General features: G+C 36.1%; 1 protein-coding gene and 1 pseudogene across 1 annotated transcript; both read right to left on the reverse strand.

The window, feature by feature from the left end:
* Window positions 1-1,282: 1,282 nt before the first annotated feature.
* On the reverse strand, window positions 1,283-5,729 carry LOC106445642 (polyadenylate-binding protein 2). The gene is given in 9 exon segments (XM_013887231.3): window positions 1,283-1,728; window positions 1,818-2,195; window positions 2,279-2,391; window positions 2,394-2,415; window positions 2,847-2,936; window positions 3,024-3,101; window positions 3,190-3,846; window positions 4,048-4,166; window positions 4,808-5,729. Coding segments are annotated over 9 exon segments (1,914 nt in total). The 5' UTR covers window positions 5,031-5,729; the 3' UTR covers window positions 1,283-1,494.
* A 1,615-nt stretch (window positions 5,730-7,344) lies between these two features.
* LOC106449362 lies at window positions 7,345-12,941 on the reverse strand (annotated as a pseudogene).
* Between the last annotated feature and the right edge of the window lie 202 nt (window positions 12,942-13,143).

Genomic DNA, 13,143 nt, shown 5'->3' on the forward strand with positions numbered 1-13,143 from the left:
AATTGCGCGGATCTTAAACTAGTGACTATTATTCTTGGTTGAACCTAACAAATAAGATTTTTTTATTTCATATTCGATATCTTTAATAAAAGAAATAAATATTGTTAAGTTATAATATATTTTTTAAATAAAAAATAGTAGTAATTATACGAAAAAAAAATAAAAATATTTTTAACATCGTGAGCAAAACACTAAACCCTAAATCCTAATTCCTAAACCCTAAACCCTTGGATAAATCTTAGACCCTTGGATAAATCCTAAACTTTGAATCAAAAATACTAAACACTAAAACACTCAAGGTTTTAGGGTTTAGTGTTTTAGTGTTTAGTATTTTTTATTTAGAGTTTATGATTTATCCAAAAGTTTAAAGTTTATTCAAGGATTTAGAATTTAGGATTTAGTGTTTAGTATTTTGCTGATGACATTGAAAATATTTTTTTTAACTGTCGTAGGCTATAACTGTATTCCATTCATTTTGTTCTATTCCTCTCTATTCAAATTTTTGCCAGTTACGGCCTACGTTTTATTATGAATTAAAAGTTGAAAAATTTGCCTAAACGGAACAAAAAAACATTATGATTGTCTCTTTGGTATAAAAAACATTTTTTTTGTCCCTTTTACCCTTTCTATTTTCTAAAACTTAATGAAATAAATAGTTTTATAAGTAAAAAAATAAAACTATTAATTTTTTTGTTGAAAAACTTGATAAATTAAAATTTTAAATTACGTTCTACTAAAAATAGATTTCGTCTTCTACGAAAAATGGATTTCGTCTTCTACGAAAAATGGATTAGTAGAAATTAAATTCCAAAGTAAACAAGTTCAAATTTTTTTAGAATGAACAATCTAGTTTTAATTAAACTTCTAAATATGAAAAAAATTGTTTTTATTCTTAAGAACATATAATTATATATGCAAGTTGGTTAAATTGACAGTCAAATAGTTGTATATAAACAGAAATGTTATAATCAATAAATTAATATCAAATAAGTAAATATCACAAATTTAATCAAACGTATTATAGATATTTTATTAAAATTTCATATTAAAATATGTTGAAATAATTAAAACCAAAATTAAGTAAATTTTAGGTAATTTTTCTATTTGACATAAATACAAAATAATATAATCATATAGTTTAATAAATACACTAAAATAAAAAAGTTAAAACATTACTTATAAAAATATTAAAATCTATTGATATTGTAAATTAGATTTTCTTAAAAAATATTAAAACCAAAACGACAACCATGATTAGTCAACTTAATTCTCTTGGACACGATGGCTTTAAAATTTGTTTTCAAGAAAAACAAACGACATCCAATCAAGTTTTTAAACAAAAACAAAACATATCAAGTTTGAAGGGTGGAAGGGAGAAAACAAACCATGTCAAAGAATCCTACAGAAAAAGAAGTCTCCAAATGTGTAAAGAAAAGACAAAAACCACACTACGAAAACTGTATTTTCCCAAATCCAACAAGAAGACAAGAAGACTTAAGAGACAAGGTTGTCGTTGAGGTTCAAAGAGGCAAGCTGCTCGGCTGCACCACCCGCAGCAACACTTCTGAGAACGTCCATAGCCTCGGCTACTTTAGCCTTGAGAGCTTCAGGTGACTCCAAGAGATGGAGCACTTCGGTTTGATCCATCTCCAAAAGCATCCCAGTCACTTTAGCTGCAGACTCTGCCTCAAGCTGTTCCACAAGCGGATACAGATTCTCGCCCAGCATCTACACACATCACAACATCTTAATCAACATCTAACAACCAAACCCGAACATAAGATAAAAGCGAAAACAAACAAAAATAGCTATCTCACCGTCCTCTGGTGTTCTGGAGACGCATTAGCAAGAGATGTAGCCAAAGCTCCGATAGGAACATGTTGAGAAAGCACAGGGTCACGTAGCGGCATATTACTAGGCATCTCATATGGAAGCATTCCAGGAACATCAGGGGGACCACCACTTCCACGGCCTTGCGAATAGCGGAACATGCGACCCCTCGGGTGCTGCTGCTGCTGCTGCTGCATTATGGGAACTTGCTGCTGCTGATGATGATGAGAATGCTGGATCCCACCAGGGCGTCTACCTCCAGGACGCTGCTGGCCATGCTGAACCATTGGCATGAAGAAATTGTGCATCGGTCCACCACCGGGTCTCATTCCAGGAACCATCTGTTGCTGGTAGCCAAACCCGGACTATCATGTACAAAATCACATGTTACAAATAACCCAACAGTTAACAGGAAGTAGTGCTTAGGTGTATTAGGAAAAAGAAATACCTGCGGAGGAATCATAGGAGGAGGTGCCTGACCATAAAACACTTGTTGTCCAATACCTGGACCACCAGGGGAATAAATCTGCATACGAGGCCCAACAGATGGTGGCATTGCCCCGGTCTCATTTGGGAAAACTGAGCCTGTTGGCATCATGGCACAAGTAACAGTTAACAGGAATATATAAAATTCCAAAAGGCATAATCTAAATCTTAGATCATAGGATGCATAACAGTTAAAAGCGCAGACATATATGTGCATTTCTTTGTCTATTATACAGTTAAAAGCGCAGACATATAACAGGGGGAAAAAAAAACTATCGTAAAGTTAATCACACATGCAATGTTATTTATAGCGTATGAAGAAAAATATGATAACTAAATCCAATCTCTTTTTAAGTAAGAATCATGAGTCAGGTGACTCGGACATCGAACATCTAGATGCATCGCTTTGTTAGTGATGGGAACTGTAAACAGACATGTCATTTCCACTCAACATTGACAGGTCAAATTGCTTAAGATCGTGAAATAAACAAACGAAAGAGCCTGCCCAAGGCATATTTAAGAGGACAAACCTGGAGTATCGCCCTTCTGTCCTCTTTTCTCTGAGCAACAGCAACATAGAGAGGTTTGTTTTCAATCATTTTACCACTCATCTCTGACATCTGTACAGATAATACCCACTGTTAGTAAGAGCTGAAGAGATATCTTTGCTCATGTATGGGCTCCGCACTATATTACAATTGGCTTACAGCTTTGCTTGCTTCTTCAGGAGTTGAGAATGCTACAAAACCAGAGCCCCTGCTTATGCCATTCGGATCCCGCATCACCTGTTATTGTTTTCGAGAAGGGGAATTTATATAGGCAACCAACAGGGCATAGTAAAATTAAGATTAGCAGGGAAGGGGAATATTGGACCTTGCAAGATGTAACAGTGCCATAAGGTGTAAAAAGCTCCTTCAGTTTCTCGTCAGAGATACTGTCATCTAAATTCTTAACATACAAGTTAGAGCTTTGAAACTTGTCTGCAGCTTCCCTTAAACTCTGCTCATACCGAACCTTTAGTTCCGTTTCCCTTTCAGACTTCTTTTGGGCCCTACCAACAAACCATTCCTTATCATTAAATGTCTTCCCATTCAGAGCTTCCACAGCCTTAGCAGCATCATCGGCATTGTCAAAGTTAACAAAACCAAAGCCCTTTGACTTCCCATCTCCATCTTTCATCACCACCGCACTTGTAATATTTCCAAACTCACCAAAAGTGTTCTTCAAATCATCATCAGTAGTTGATTCAGCAAGATTCTTCACATACACATTGGTGAATTTTGTTACGTTAGCGGTAGAGTCTCTTTCTTGCCTCCTGAGGAAAGGTCCGACATACACTTGCTTATCATTCAGTAACATGCCGTTCAATTGAGCCATAGCTTTCTGGGCAGATTCCTCAGTTTCATATTGCACAAACCCATAGCCTTTCGATTGCCCTGAAGAATCCACAGCTACCTTGCACGAGATAATGTTCCCAAACGCAGAAAACGTATCATGCAACGCTTTGTGGTCTATGGACTTGTCAAGATTCTGCCATATATAACCAAGTTTAGCACAGGAAAAGAAGAGAAAAGTCAAAAGGAAAGCAGCAAAATTGTCATTGTTCCAAGGGAAAAAGGAAGAGTTCAGTATCCCAATTCTATAAAGATTACAGAACAAAAAGGACAAAATCTTTGTTGGAAGAGGATTGCAATTGGTGGGATGTTGAAAAAAATAGAGGCAAGAGAATACCTTGATGAATATGTTTCCTGCACCACTTCGGCGAACACTAGGATCACGATGAGAGTACATAACCCTGACAGGTTTTCCATTAAGAGGAATGTAGTTCATTTCTTGAATCGCTCTTGCAGCTGCCAGAAGAAACGGTCAACATAAAGTCCCATCAAAGGTCAGAATCACACATAGCAACCTTTAGCAAGGATAAATTTGGATAGCAAAAACAATCCACAGAAACCAACATTACAAAAGGGCACATTTGTTACTTGATGCAATTTCTGTTTTAAGGCAAAAGGCACTTTCTAAACAAGAAACAACTATACAAACTGATTTTCTTGAACCTTATCAAATGTAGGAAATATCCACTTAGAGCATATGCAACAATGATAGAGGCACAATCTTTATTTATTCAGTTTCTGCTTAAGACAATCTGAATACACTCTATAAACAACAGACAATTGAAAAAGACCAGACTCTGAAAAAAGACAACAAATATTCATATGAATTTCCTGAACCCAATCTTGGTAACAGATATAGTGCACACTATACCCCCAAAATAGTAGTGTCTTAATCTTGATAAAAACCCTGAATAAGAAAACCTTTTTCAATCTACACTATCTTCCTAACACAGTAATACACAAGTGAGAAATACAGAATAGCTTTTTTATCTTCAAACAAAATAAAGTTAAAATGCAAAGAATATGGTATCAATTTGAATCTTGCAATAATACCAAAATCAATAACCCTAATCAAGAGAAGAGAAGAGAAGCCTAACCATCTTGAGGAGTGGCGAAGTTGACATATCCATAACCGAGAGATCTCCGAGTAGCCAAATCCCGACAGACACGAACGGTCACAACTTGACCCATCTGGCTAAACGCCTCGAAGAGCTGCGCGTCCGTGACATTCGCATGCAGATCTCCAACATAAAGCGACGTCGTACCGCCCGCTGTTCCCGAACCGTTTGGATTCTGACCTTGAGGTTGAACCTGAGCCATAATTTTTTTTTTGGTTTTTGGAACTTTTTTATTCTTTTTTTTGGGTGTGTTTTTTTTTTTTTTTTTGGCTTTGCTCTTCTCTCCCCCTCTCGTTTATTTCAGAGCAATCAAGATCAAAAGAGAGCAACAGAGAGAAACTGAAGCGGAGAAGATAATTTGGTGAGTTTTCTTAGGTCTTTTTCTTTAAGAGTTTTATGGATATAAAAGAGGGGAGAAGACAAGGGTAAAAGCAGTTGCCGGCGGCAAAGCCTGCGGCGGCGCGTGCGATATCGAAGATAGTTTGGTGAGAGATTCGGGGGAATCTGAAGACAACTGCGAAGAGGAAAGAGAGACACCGCGTTTCCTGTTTATGGTTTTTTTTATAGTTACTATACTTTAATCGAATCCTAGAAATGTCAAAGAGGTGTGTGCCACAAATCTGAACCGTTGGTTCGGTTCTTAAATAGACATTGGGATTTACAGTTCGCAAATTGACTGATGAGTGATGAATTTATTAGGTTCAAAAGGAAATCGGAAAATCCTTCATTATTTATATTTATTGGATTAGATTTTAATTTTGTCAAACCATATTTGTCTTTATTTATTCAGTGACTCTCCTGAAATATACTGTTACTCAATCTTACAGATTCACTTTATATTTGATTTAATAATTATAAATTGATTTCTATTTAAATTACAAAATATCAAACAATTGTTTATTATTCAAACTTAAAATGATCTAGAACAGATCAGTAGTAAAGAAGAATTCCTATGATAGTTTTTTTTTAGTTCATTTTCATAGAAATAGCCTTCAAGAAGAAAAAAATAACAAAATGATATTTTATTAAAAAGTAAATATACATTTATACCCTATGATTAACTAATTTATATTTATTGTTTAAAGTTAAAGAATGATATTTTAAAGGTGGAGTTTCACATTTTTAAAAATAAAAAAAATAAACATTAAAATTTCAAAATATAAATGGGTTTTTTTTATGACTATTTTGATGACAAAAACTTAAAAAATTTATTGAAAGAATTGCCCAATTATAAAAGTAATATACTATAAAAAAAATTAGAGTTGGTTATCTGAGAAATGCAAGAGATGTTGAAAGAATTGAAGTGTTTTCTATGCCTACCAAGTTTATTTAACTCTATGGAGAAACTACGACATCTATGATCCATTGAAAATATGCTCTATAATCTTGGAACTAGTGAGTGCTGAAGCATACATCTCATAATATATATGAATTTTTCTATTTACTAAGGGCATAGCCCCCGCGCAAGCGCGGAGCCGGATACATTGAAGAGTTGTGTAGTGTTGTGTATGGGTTGTTGTCATTTTTTTTAACTTTTGATTTTCCGTGTTGTTTATTATGGTGATGAATGGAACATCGGATATCACACAGTTTGATTAAGGTGATATAAGAATGACCGGCGAATTCATATTTGTTGATATTTTATTATTTTATCTTCTTAATGATTTGATGGACATTAACATTATTAGCGCTTCCATGTTCAAAAGCTGAAATTTAAGGGATTGGTTAGTGTTTACTTAGATAGTTGTTCGTATATAAATCAAATAGCGTAAAAAAAAATATAATATTCGGATTTAAAAATTTAACAATTTATACGAACAATAAATTAATTTTTTTATTTTATCCAAAATTAACTTCAAAAATATAGAATTGTAGTATACTGTTTTTTTTATTAAATTAATAACTCTAGAAATTTATAAAATTATATAATTACAAAATTATTTATTTTTATAGTTTTTATTGAACTTTGTTGAAAATGATTTGTGATAGACAAAAAAAAATCATGTTGAAATGAAGCCATGAATTACAATATGATGTGGACAATGAGTGAAGACGTTATTAGTCACATATTCTAAACAGAAGGTTACATATTTTTAAGTATATATACTGAAATAACTTTTCATGATCAAGAATCAAAGTAGAAAGCCCATGAATTCGCCATGTCTAAGATAAAAAACGATTTGTTTCAAAGCTAAGAATATGGTAATGAATTAATGAGTTGGTGCGAGGGTCATGATGTTCATACCTTCTCATCTTAAAGTAAGAGGATGATACCCATGATGTTACGTGAATCTCAGAAACGGAGATGACGACCACTAATCTCCTTTGAAATTTGGCAAGGGCGAATATCGTCAAATCGCATCGGTCAGAAATAGCATCACCGCATCGGTAATCATTTTAGAACAATGAGATAATAACATCAACGTGGAGATGGACAGAATGAGACAACCAGATGTTGGTATCTCTTTTGGGGGCTCGTTTTTTATAGTGGTTCATCTGATTTTGGTTATGATCGCTTGAGATTTTGACGTAATCAGTATATAAGAAATCAAGAGAGATGGGAGACGATGAGTTGAGTGAAAAAAGGCATATTGAGAAGACAACAAACAACTATAAAGACTAAGTGGTAAACCAAAATAGAAAAGAGTATTGTTTCAAACGTTAAAAAAAAAGACAGATCATGCATAAGTTTGCAGAAACTCTAAAAACTGACGACAACTAACAATTTACACCTGACAACAACAGACCGGCAAACACTCAGCATGAAACACTTCAGTCTTGATGAGGAAAACTGAAGGAGATAGCACAAGTTTCCAAGGATGGATCCTACTTGCCCCCAAGAGATGGGAACTGAGCAGTATCTCCAATGGCAGGCGCAGCTTCACTACGGTAACCATCAAATCCACCACCAGAAGCACCTTCCCCGTCACGACCACCACGTCCCCTTCCACGACCACCACGACCTCCTCCTCGGTAGTAGTTCTCACCCTCACCTGGTTTCAAAAACTTGTTGATGTTCACAACCTGTAAACCACAGAACACATCCATAAGCAAACTTATTGACTTTTACAAACTCTTTCATTCAGACAACAATGTAAACCTTCTTAGCCTTCTCTTCTTTGTCATCTTTGCGTTTGTCCTTATCAGAACCCTGGGAGATAGATCAAATGCAAGGTTCAGAACCGGTTAAGAGTGTTTCTAGTCGACAAGACAGAGAGGTAATATGTCTTACCAACTTGATGAAGATTTCATCGAGACTTCTTCTTGTTTGAGAGTTTTTGCATTGATTCAAACACTTTAGTATCAACTTTCCTTTCAGAGGTGTTCTGAGACTGAAGGGCTTTTCTCTTCTCCTCAAGTATTTTTCTCATACTCATCCAAAGTCATTTCCTACCAAACCACAAGCCAATAAGCATTGAAGGATAATAAAGAAAAAAGCCGAGACAAGAGTAAGTTCAGTTCCATGTCCTAATCTAGCAACCTAACATCTCTCTTAACTCATCTGCTTACCTTATCTTCAGACTCTTTCTGCTCCTCCACTTCAGCAGTGTTCTCCTTGTTAGCATCAGCAGCAACCTCATCACCAGCAGGCTTCTCAGTCTCAACACCAGCAACTTCTTCAATCTCCCTAAAATAGACACCAGAGCTTCTTTTTTAATCCAATTTCACAATCACTACTATGAGATAAAACATCAGAAAATGCTTACACAACAACAACTTCTTCTCCTGGTGTTCCCCAATTTCCACAACCAGCTTCTTCGCTTTTGATGTCACCCCCTCACCAAAACTTAAAGCTTAACCTTAAAAGATTAATGCAACAACAACAACAAAAATTGAATGAGGTTAGGAGAGACTCTCTGCCAGTTCCACTATGACGCTCGAATGTCCTTCGAGGACGTTCACCGTCACCAGCTTCACCACGTCGATCACCACCACGACGAGCACCGCCACATACACTACGTTTCTCATAGAGAGGCTTTGAAACGCCTGCTTCCTCAGAGGGCTTACTGTTACGATCACCGCCTCTAAAATCAAGGTTGTAACCACCACGACCACGGCTAAATCCACCGTCTCCACCACCACGTCCACCGCCACGTGGAGCATCACTCCTAGCCTCTCTCACTAATCAACATCATTAAAAAAACAATCAGACACCACGAATGGAATCAAATAGACACGAAAGTTTAATAACTTGTTAATCGTGTTAAGCGAATCTCACCAGGTTGAGCAAGCTGCCTCGACGGAGCAGATGACTTAGCAGAGACGGCGGAAACAGGTGCAGGTTTCTTAGGTTTATCTGCAGCGATGGAAACGGCGATCTGGCTCGGATCCTCAGCGCCGTCATCCAACAGATCAAAAGGGTTCAAAGTTGCCATATCTTCAAATCAATCGAATTGATTACAACCCTTGTTTTTTTTCCTAACCAAAATTATCACACAGACAGAACACAACTGATTACATCAGTTGGTGAGATAAATCTGTAATTGCAGCGAAGGTGTAACGTTTCATATTTGGAGGGTTTTTGCGAGGAGACGTACATGAACCTTATCAACACCTAAATTTACTACTGAAATAAATCGGTTGAGATTCAATAAACAATTAGATTTAGTTTTGTGTATCGGCTTCAGGATAGATCTCCATCACAGCCACATCAGTTTTGTGTATCGGCTTCATGATAGATCTCCATTACGGGCTCGCCGAGGAAGACCCCGCCGGTTCGCCTAAGCTATAAAAAAAATCAAAAATTAGATTCGAAACAAAAAAAAAACTCAGATTCGGACAATAACTAACGTACAGATTCAATAGCGGCATCGATCTTAGCCTTAGATCGCTTGGTAGAGCGTAGAGACGATGAAGACACAGTTCAGGAGATGAAGAAGAAGAACAGAAACGCTTGGAAGCGAAGAGCTACGTCTCGTCTCAACCATATCTCAGGAAATCTAAAATATCAGAGAGACTTTATGTAAATGTGGGACCCACAAACATAAAGGAGTTGCTGACGTGTCACAAAGATTCAAGACCCTCAGAAGATGCCGAGGGGCAAGAGCTTCCGACCTTCATAAATATATATTAGGTTCGACCATCAATGTACAAAGGTATCAGTTAGCTTAGTGGTATAAATGTTGGTGTTTATATCTCAATAACCCGGGTTTGAGCCATGGGTTTGACACTTTTTCACACTTTTTAAAAGTGGGGTCCACAAAACGATGACGTGGCGCGCTGAGGAGTGAGCAAAAACTGATCTATTATAATATAGATTAGTGCAGCTTAGCTTCTATGTTTAGTTTCTAGCACCCAAGAATTAAGTTTCTCGTGTTTCGAAAAAAGAAAAAAATTGAGTTTCTCTAGCCAAGTCTAACCAACCATATCTACTAAATAATGAATCATGTTGCCAAGATCCATCGACAAGAAAAATGTTTCATAAGCATAACAGTCTCACTTAACACACGTATGAAGTTCTCCAAAATTTGCTTCATGTCAAGCATGACATTTTCCCTCTACGTGTCGGATAATTTCTGGGCGATCTATATTAATCCTTTTGAAAAGCTTATTATATATGTCGCGTTTTCAAATAGACCAAATTATACAAGCATAAGGATCATGATCTTCCTAACGCACTTTAAATTATACAAGCATAAGATTCAAGAATTAAACTTAAAGGTTCATTAGCTCTTTCGACATGAGGTAATGACGTTTTTATGAGTTCAGCATGTACACATATTTCGCATTTTTCTACTTATTTTTTATTTATTTTGGGATTAGATTTGGATTCATTAATTTTTTTTATTGATTTATAGTTAACATGGCGTAATCGTTCATGCTATATATTAACTCAACCAAATATGTAACTAGTTTCTTCTTATTCCTTGAAATTTATGGAGTTATAACTTTCGGATGGACTGTCATTATATTCATTTTGACGAGTCAATCCTTAACATACCCTTTACCCAAGTAAGCCCCATTCTTTCGAATCACGAGTTTGTCAGCTTCAAGAGTCATGGCAAATCCATTCTTACTGAAAAAGGTTCCCGAAACAAAGTTCTTCCTCATGTTAGGCACGTGCTTCACGTTCTCTACAGTGACTTCAAGTCTATATGACATCTTCAAAATCTCCTTACTGTGGCCTTCAATCTTGGAGACTTTAGTGTTCCCCATGAACAACTTCTCTTCAATTTTTCTCCTTTGATAAGTGATAAACATCGACCTATCGGTGCAAATGTGGGTGGCATCTCATGTGTTGTACCACCATTCCTTAGGGTTGCTTTCAACCATATTGACATCAGTTACCACTGCGCAAAGGTCTTCCTCAGTGAGGTTGACTAGAGCCTTATAATTTTTGAGCTTGTTGCGGCATACATCAGACTTGTGTCCATTTTCGTGCAATAGTGACACTTCTCTTTGAACTTTTCCACAGTTGCTTCAACGGCTGTCTTCTTGAAGTTTGTTCCATAAGCTCTTAAGGGTGCAACCGTTTTGGAAAGGTTAACAGGAGAGTTCATATTTTTTTTCCTTTGCCTTTCAACTCGGTCATGCTGATATTATGCTATTTAATGATGAGCTTGTCTGCATTTTGGTTCCTTTATTCCATCTGAAGCCTCATGATGACTTCTTCAAAACTTATTGGTTTTTTCTTGTGTTTCAGGTAGTTCTTGAAAGTCAGCCATGTTAGAGGGAGCTTCTCGATGAAGCAAAGAGTCACGAATATCTCACAGATGGATATTCTTTCAACAAAAATTAATGGCACAAAAGTTCCAAAGCTTCAACTTGATCCATGATGGGTTTTGAACCCACCATTTTGAAGTTAAGAAACTTCACAACTGGAAACTTTTTGCATCCTTCATCCTCACCTCTATAATTCTTGTCCAAGGATCTTTGTAGATCTTTTGCCATGGGAATATCACTGTAGACTCAGTACAATGGATCAATTGAAAGACCCAAAATCCATCTGTTGCATAGGAAGTCAGATTGCGCCCATATCTCCACAATACCAAGAGTGTGTACATCATAAATCTCGTGAGGCACAAGGGCTTGCCTTTCTTGATGAATTTGTCCAACCTCATTGTTGTGAGTAAGAATAACAATTTATTCTGCCACGTTTTGAAGTCTTTGCCATCAAACTTTTCTGCCAGCAATCATGCAGTGACTGCATCAGGTACATTGATATGTTCAAATTAACCTTAAACTACTCTTTCAAACAAGAAGTTCAATTGTAATATTTAATGATCGAATCCACAGAAACTCTATGATTACTCAATAGATTTATTAGTTTTTGAATTAAATCTAGATGGTAATATTGAAATGCAAGAAATAAGAAATAGCAATTGTATTGTAAGTTATCACGATGGTGAAAAGGCTAAACTTTTGGAAACTCTTAGATTCTTTAGGAATGTAAACTATTTCAACTATCAGGGAATTATTAAAAACAGCTATGAACTCAAACTCAAGTTATAATCAATAAGATCTCACTGCAAGATTATCTAATGTTTAAACCAAAGACTTTTACTCTCGTATTTTAATCTGAGGAGTGTGTCGATCGATACCTTTGGAGTACCGATCGATACCTTTGGAGTACCGATCGATACCACTTTTAAACAAGATTTAGAGCACGAGTTTGATATGTTCTCTAACCTCCTGGGTTTACTCTGATATACCTAGTTGTTTATTTCATCTAAGTTTCAATTCAGGAATAGTCCAACCTCTCACTTGTGCCAATTAACCTAGGTTCTAAGTTTAAGATGATCAATCCTAAACATAACATTAAGATCAACTAGATGAAGAATCTATTGATTTACCTAACAGTACTACAGTTTAACAATCCATAAAGAAACCCTTGATGAACCCTAAGTCTAACAATGCAATTACTCAGACATAATCATGAAGAACATAATTGAAATCTGAATAAATTGCATAGACAAATAGAGTAAAAAATGAATGGAGTTTAAGATCTTCTCTGAAAGTGTTCAGATCTTTTTCTCTCCAATCCTAATCTCTCTCCTCTGTAATAATAATAAGCATAGCCATCAACAATGGCTTAACAAAACATAATGTAGGTCATAAACACGTCAGGGGTCTTTTGTAAATAAGGGACAAAACTGCAATTTGGATCTTAATTAAAATTCGTCGGGACTGAATTTGGAGGAGTGTCGATCAACACACAAGTGGTGGTGTCATGTCACTCGAAACTAGTTGATATCTTCGACAGCTTCCTCTTACGAGTCGGACGAACCACTCCTCGGTAAAAAGATCATAATTTTATATCTAACCGTCAGATGAATTTCAAACTGGTGGCATTGGAAATCTAACTTAAAGCTCTG

This window comes from Brassica napus, chromosome C7 (genome assembly GCF_020379485.1).
Source record: "Brassica napus cultivar Da-Ae chromosome C7, Da-Ae, whole genome shotgun sequence".
Classification (NCBI taxonomy): domain Eukaryota; kingdom Viridiplantae; phylum Streptophyta; class Magnoliopsida; order Brassicales; family Brassicaceae; genus Brassica; species Brassica napus.